This window comes from Camelus dromedarius, chromosome 10, assembly GCF_036321535.1.
Source record: "Camelus dromedarius isolate mCamDro1 chromosome 10, mCamDro1.pat, whole genome shotgun sequence".
NCBI classification, from domain to species: Eukaryota; Metazoa; Chordata; class Mammalia; order Artiodactyla; family Camelidae; genus Camelus; species Camelus dromedarius.
This window is the reverse complement of record NC_087445.1, coordinates 77,791,339-77,798,779: the sequence shown is the minus strand read 5'-3', so window position 1 is coordinate 77,798,779 and position 7,441 is coordinate 77,791,339. Positions and strand designations below refer to the sequence as shown.

General features: G+C 61.8%; 1 protein-coding gene across 2 annotated transcripts in view; it reads right to left on the bottom strand.

Annotated features, from left to right (window-relative positions):
• Positions 1-966: 966 nt before the first annotated feature.
• Positions 967-7,441, bottom strand: part of COL5A1 (collagen type V alpha 1 chain) — a 142,791-nt gene continuing 136,316 nt past the window's right edge. For both annotated transcript variants that reach the window (XM_064490758.1, XM_064490760.1), the window contains exons 65-66: positions 7,142-7,375; positions 967-3,517 (exon numbers count right to left, since the gene is read on the bottom strand). In XM_064490758.1, the coding sequence (XP_064346828.1) occupies positions 3,371-3,517; positions 7,142-7,375 (381 nt within the window). In that variant the 3' untranslated portion in view covers positions 967-3,370. The remainder of the gene's footprint in view (positions 3,518-7,141; positions 7,376-7,441) is intronic.

Here is a 7,441-nt window from a genome sequence, read left to right as displayed (position 1 = left end):
GCTCTGTCCCTGGAGACAGGGAGCCTTCCATCCTCTGAGGACAGTCCCCGCCTGCACCACCTGACAGCAGGACCCGCCAGCTCGTGTTGTCGCTGCGAAGGGAATTCCCCGCTCTGGTTGCCCGTTCCTGTTACCCCAGGACCGTGCAGGCCGGTGGATCTCCAACCCACGTGAGCACCGGAATCACCCAGCGGCCTTGTCAGGACACAGATAACGCGGCCTCTTGCAAAGCGTCTGGTGCAGAAGGCCTGCCTCAGGGCCCTGGGAGCCTGCATTTCTAGCGAGGAGGTGACGCAGTTGCCGCTGGCCCTCGGACCATGCTTTGAGAGCCATGGAGTCTAGGTGTTGCCGCGGTAACGACAGTCCCCACCATCAGGGGCTGAAAATGACAATAATGTGCGTCTGGCTCCTGCTGCAAGTTCACGGCAGGTTGGCCGGGGACAGCTCCCTCTGGGAACCTGCCGGGGAGGCTCATGGCTGGTGACAAGAGAGGGAACGACTACCTCAGACTTGCCGGTGCTTCTGCTCAGGGTCAGTGGCCAGCACGAGCCATGCACCCCACTCTGGCCCCGGGGGCTGGGCAGTGTAACCCCACTATGAAGCTGGACGGCAGAGCGGGGGACGCGGGGACCTGCGGCCCCAGGACGCCGACTGCCCAGGGTGAGGTGCGCCCCACACACCCTGGAGGTCTGGATGTTCAAGGCTGTGGAAACTCCCCCAGGAAGCCTGGAGGCCTGGTGCTTGACCGCATCCCGAGGGCGCCCCAGGGAACAGCTCTGTCCGTGGGAGGCCCACTGCCCCCTCCTCCGAGGAAGAGCTCCCGCGGCCTGGGCAGGGCCGTCTTTCCTCTTCCTGAGACCGTTGCCAGGACCTGAGAGTTCCTGCTGTCACTGAGCCTGGGGACACATGTCAGTCTAAGCAGGGGAAGGCCTTGGTCATACTTAAGAAGACAGCCAATCACATCTGTTGACGGTGGAAACAGTAAACTTGATTTATTGAAAAACAGCGACAATTATTCCTCTGTTACAAAGCTTTAAGATCTCGTAAAAACACCCTTCCTGGGCATTACAGTTAAAATGTATGAACATGTCTGCTGGAGTTTCAGGGGACGCACGGCGTGTCATCTGACATTCTGTTCTAAAGGGCCTAGTGTCTTTAATCTTCACCGTGGGTTTTCTTTTTACTGTTTGCTTTTACTTTTTGTCCACGTGTCCGATTATATAGATTAAGAGGGGAAAAAAAATAAAATTACGCCAAAAGGATTTCTGCAAATATAAGAAGTAATTTTATTGCAATACACCATAGCCAAGTGTTCTGGGGCGAATGGGACACATTTTGACTTCAGTACAAATTACAACGGCTTCAAAGGGACCAACGGAAGGAAAAGATTGACAGAATAAAAGGAGAACTCGGGCGGGACGAGAAACCAAAACGGAATCACATGACCTAGACAGAGCCCGCAGGCCGCGGACTGGCACCGCTCTGATATGGCTTTTCTTTTGAAGGGATGAGGGAGAAGGCCGTCAGCAGACGCTGGCGTCCAGGGTCTGGGAGAACCTCGAAGCCAGACTCCTCTTCGGCGAGAGCGAGCCTGGGTCTCCGGCCCTCGGGAAGGCCTCACGGGCGGTGCTCCCTTGCTCCCGGGGTGCTTTGCTGGGGCTTCCCAGGCTGGAGCCGTGTTCCGACGGGGCGGGGCGGGCGAGGGCAGCACCGGAACCGGGACCCGTCATGGCTCCTCCCGAGGGCCTGTCTGGCTTCTCCCGTCATGGAAGGAAAGGGCATTGCACGAGGGCAGCTTTTCACAGTAAAGGGATCGCCTTTCCTCGCCGGCCTGCAGGTCCTGGTCCTTGCTCCGGGAGGAGGGGGCAGGACGGGCCGGCCAGCCCCGAGCTCCCTCGCAGCTGAGACCTGCGCCTGGGGACATTTGCAGATGGAAAACTCCAAATTGCTTTGGTGGGGACGAGGCACCGCTGGCAGCCCCGGAGGGACTCAGAGTTCATTGCACATTTGTCTGTCTGCTGAGACGCCGACGGCAGCCCAGCTGAGACGCCCCATGCAGCTTCAATTCAGTTCTCGGAACACACACAGATATTAGCACCACAAACGTTCGTCACACGCGGACCACACGGAGAGCGTCTGTGGGGCGCGTGCGTGTGTGTTGTCAAATCACGGAAGCGCAGCCTGATCCCGGGCCCGGGCCCAGGGCGGCGTCCCCGCTATCGGGGAGGAGAGCGAGCGGACCTGAGTCCTTCTCAGCAGCCTTGGCAAAACCCCGGGTGGTGGGGGCGAGAGCCAGGAGCGGGGAAGATGGGAGAACGGGGCACGGCTCGGCCGGGTGCCCCCAGTGCCGCCTTCAAGGAGATCTCAACAGATAGCACCACAAAAGAGGAGCGTAAAAATCAGCACCAATTGTCGTTAAATCATCGTCTGCAGGAAAGGGGGTCTCCCTGCCCTGGCTCTGCAGGAAGGGAAGTGGAAAAAGGAAGCAGTTGCAATGAATTTAAGTCTGTGTTTTCCTCTAAGCGTACGTGGGAAAGGCAATGTTTAGGATCCTTTTTTTCTTTTTCTCCCCTTTAAAACAAAAATCCAGAGCTAATCAAAAATGTGTCTGAAAGGGCACTGGCGCCTGCCTTTTCAGGGGTGGGGTGAGTCCCTGCTGCCCTGGCAAACTTCCCGTTTATCCCCCACCCCGGAGCAGGCGGGGTGTGCACTGCATCCCAGAATGGACGCCCCACCTGCTTGTCCAATTCTCCCAGTGGGACTGCAGCTGGGTTCCCGTGCGTGATTGAAAGTCAGGGACACTGAACGTTACGACAATACAACACAAATATTTACTTAAAACTCACAAAAACAAAAGCACCTTTAATCCATCGGAAAGGCACGTGTGGAATGACATTTGGCCCATGAATGGATCTTGTTAAGACGGAGGCTCTGGAGGGCGGGGTGACCTTTGCAAGGCCGGCCTCGGACGACTTTTGAAGGTCAGGGGAAACGCACATCTTCAAGTTGAATTAAAAAAAAAAAAACCAAACGCCGTGATCTCCAAACACTGCAGCCCCTCCCGCACCCCGTGGGCTCTCCGGGAAGAGACCCCGGGCCGGGGCAGGACGCACGGCCGTCCCCTTCCCTGGGCAGTGCGGCGCAGAGGGAAGGGCCGGAGGAAGCGGCGGCTGTGGGACGTCTAGGTCATGTGATTCGGCTCCGGGGTGGGGACGCGGCTCTCTCCCTTTGCTCTCTCTGGGTGAGGGGCGGGCCCGGCGCGGGGCCGGGGCGCAGACGAGGGCGGGGGGACGAGGGTCCTTCACCATCCAGGACACCCACAGGCGGCGCGCTGAGGTCACGAGGTTGCTCTGGGGGCGGGCTCCCGCTCCTAGCCCAGGAAGCAAGCCGGCCCCACTTCGAATCCAAATTTCTGGGACGCGTCACCGAAGTCATTGAACATGACGTCCACGACGGGCACTTGCCCCACCCTGGGGGTGTCGATCTCCAGGACGGTCTTCTGATAGCCTTTCTTTGTCTGGGGGGGAGAGAGGGCTGCCGATCAGCTGGGGCTCAGGGTTAACGGCCCGCCCGCCACACCCGCCCTGGCCCCGAGAGCCCACCCCGGGCTCGCCCTGTCCCTGACGGCACGGGGAGCAGGCAGCTCACCCCGAGACGCACCATCGGAGCCCCCGCAGTCCGGGAGGGGTGTGGGCAGGCTGGGCCCCGCGCCCCCGCCAGCTGGGCCCCCTCCTCCCGCTGCTCCACAGGGGTCTGCCCGAGGCCCGCCCGGCCGGGAGCGCGGCTCCCTGGAACCAGGGGTTCTGGGTTCAAAAGGGAAGAATTCCAAGACAGCAGGAACAATGGCTGGCCCTCCCGGGGCGCCAGCAGGCTGGGCTGCACTTGGAAGAGAGGACTCCAAGTTCACAAGCCACCCACCACAGAGGAGCGCGGGGCGGACTGAGGCCCGGGGAACGGGGGGCTCGGGGGAGGAGCGCCTGCTGGAAGGAGTCGGCACCCCGAGCTGCCCAACCCGCTTAGCCCCCGGAGCATCCGAGTTCACGGGCAGTGCAACCCGGGAATGACGTGAGCCTCAGCTTCTGACTGGGAGAGTCGGCCCCAGGAAGGCGACCCCTCCCCTGCCGGCCCGTCTCCCAGCGTCAGGGAGCGCGGGTGCAAGGAGGGCCACCCACTCTCACCGAGCTGGTGGGGTGATTCCTCCGCGACTGATGGGGGCCCCAGTCACCTGAGCACTTACAGGGGTCGTGTGTGAGCAGGCAGCCAGCGCGCAGCTGCTCCAGGCCCCCCTTGTTCCTGGGGCATGAGTAACCACCACAGGCCGCAACAGCCCCCTGGGGTGCGCAGAGCTGCGTGAACGACGGGGTTTCTGTGGCGTGGCCCATCTTGCCTCCTGCCCGGTGATCTGTGCCTCCCCGCAGGGCCTGCCCCCGCGGCAGCCCGTCCATCACGCGACACAGCCAGCCCCCCGTCCACCCGGCGGCGTCCAAATCCCAACCCTTGGAGCTTGTTAGCGTGAATCAGGCCGGCCTCCAGGCAGGCGGGCCTCCCTGCCACCAGCATGCGGAGAGGGCGCCGGCCGCCTGCACGATCGCCTGGGAGAGGCAGGGCTTTTCCAGCTGTGGCTGAACTTTTGGGGGTGGGGTTGGGGTGAGCAGAACACTGGCCACTCTGCGTTGTTCTCCAGAAGCACCCTGAGGCCGCCTCCGTGCTGCCTGGCCGAGCCCCCCTCCCCGCACCCCTCGCTGGTCCCGTTCCCGCCATCAGCAGGGTTTGGAGTCACTACTGCTCCACCTTCTCCAAAACAGACTCTTTTCTCTCCAGAAGTGAAAGTGTTCTGAGGAGGGAGTGGTCCTCCCCTGGGCCGAGGGCCAAGTCTGGATGTTCCATGATGCTTGGCCTTGTCCTGCATCGGAGATGCCCAGAGGACCAGCGCAGAGCTCAGAAAGGACCACCAGGACCCCGCGCTGGGGCAGCTAACTGGATCCGCCTTGTCGGTTTTCTAAAGAAGCTTGTGGCCGGGGCCTCATGTGCACCTCAGCCCTGGGGGCCCCTGGGCAGCAGGGCTGGCTTCTCCAGACAAAGTAGTGGAGATGAAGGAGCCAGGCGCTTCCGGCCCTCGGAGCTTCCCCCAAACCTTTGACTGTCCTTCCTGCAGAAAGGCAGCTCCCCATCAGGGGCAACCTGGCCCCTGGGGCTGCGTGTGGCAATGTCTGGAGGAACTTCCGGTTGTCACAACTGAGCAGGTGGAAGATCCAGCAGGCCAAGTCCAGGAATTCTGCTCAGAGTTCTACAGCGCAGGGGATCCCTCATACCCCGGCCACACACACAGGGGTCACCTGGCCTGCAAGGCTGAGAAACTGCCGTCTGGAACCAGGCTTCCTCTGTGTGATTTCAGGGAGCAGAACGGGGACGACTGGTGGAAACGATGGACAGGCAGAGTCTGGCTCAGTTCTCAGGAGGGCTTCCTAACACCGAGAATTCACAACCAGGGCCTGGGTGGCCCGTGGAGGTAGTGAGCTCCCCGTAGAGGGAGGCAGTCAAGGTGCAGCTGTGCCAGGAAGGGACTATGGTGGGAAGATGCTGCAGCGAGGTTAGGAGACTCAGCTCTGCCACCGCCTGAGGGCCCTGGCAGGTCACTGCATCCACAAAATAAAGCGAAGACCCTGATCAGTGGTTCTCATGCAGGAGTGGGCAGGGCTCTTAGTGGCGTTCGGCGCACGGAGGCTGGTGACGTCCTGAAAGGCCCAACCAGTGGGCCGTGGCCCCCAATGCTGTCAGTATCCCCACGCCACCAGGAGACGCTGGGCCAGAGGGAGAGGACTTTGGTCCGAGCTGGACCTTGCTGGGAACTTCGCAGAGCCAGGAGGTCAGGTTCTGAGTCAGACAGCATTGCTGGAAACTTCTGGGCAAGGGGCTCCGAGAGAGAGGGATGGGGGCCCCCAGATCTTCCCAGGAAGCTCTAAGGAGTGGGGAGCCCATCGTGCTGTGAGCTAGGATTGACACAATATTGCAAACTGACTAGACTTCAACTGAAAAAGACTAGAGGAGGCTTTCTGAGCTGGATTAGGAAGCTGGGGCGGCCTGCCCTCTCACCCCAGAGGGTCCTTCATAAGATGCATTTTTCCAGCCTTCTCTTCCAGGGAAGGGTCCCCTCTTCTGGAAAACCAATCTGCCCCTTTACCAGATGCTGTGTCCTGGGCCAACCAGAGTGTTTCCCTTTCTGCCGTGGACACTAGGAAGCTCAAAGCCCCAGTCCAGGCTCCGTCCCCCAGGGCCAGCCTCTCCTCCACAAGAGGCTTCATTTCTCTTCAGCCTCCACTTCGACTGCCTCTGCTAGTGAGCCCATGTCTTTAAACACAGTCACAGGAACGGGGGCTCTTCTAGGGCTCGTGGCAGCAAGGACGGCTCTGAGTGCCTTTTAGGCACGTTCCTCCTGGAACAGCCCTGGAAGCAGGCGCTATGATCACGTTCCTTTGCAGGAGGCAGGCACGGAGGGACAGTTTCATGTGGTGCCCTGTGACCTTCTGGAAGCAGCCCGGGGTTTGCGTCAGGAGCGTGAACTGACGCTGGACGGCCGGAGCACCGGGTGCCCCTGGACCCCTTTCCCCAGGAAGTGCATCGTTCTGACTGCGCGCAGGGACAAGGTCTGCACGTGGCACCACCACGTCCGAAGGACTGACCCACTCCAGGCCCGGGGCCGGGGAGCAGGGAGGGAGGCTGAGCTTTCAAGAAAGCCGCTCTGCTGGGTGCCCTGGCCTCATGCTTGTCTCGTGCACACGCACCTCTAACCCCAAGGACGCCTTGAGGGGCTGTAACTAGATCCTTACGGGGGAAAAGGGCTGTGAAGTCCAGCCTGGCCCCAGGGGCCATCCAGGGAGAAGGCGAGCGTGAACCTGGGTCCAGCCGAGTCCTGCTCAGCGGCGACCCCGCGGCCCCGCCCTCCCGCTGCCCCGCCTGACTGAGCCCGCTCCGCGGAACCGCCCCGCCGCGGGGCTTTGCCATCAGGCCTCAGTTTGCCCTCCGAAGCCCAGCACCGGGGGAAGACCCCCAACGCTCGCCGGGGGGCCCCACCGCGCCCCAGCGCAGCCTGGAAGCTGTGCAGACTGAGCGTCCGGCCCCCGCCCGCCCGGGCGACACTCACAGCGCAGCCGTCCACCAGGGCGCGGATGTAGGGGCTGTTGTCGTAGGACATCTCCTCGTCGTTGGAGCCCAGGAGGCGCATGGCCTTGTCGTAGCTGCCCGTGGCGGCGTCCTGCCAGGCCACCGACTGGTAGCAGTGGTAGGTGATGTTCTGGTGAGCAGAGGCACTTAGCAGCCGCAGGAAAGTCATCTGGACCACGCCCACGGGGTTGCCCTCGGCGTCCACATAGGAGAGCTGTCGGGGGACAGGGAGGGGCACTCAGCAGTGAGGGGACACACCCACCGCAGCGGCAAGGCCCCT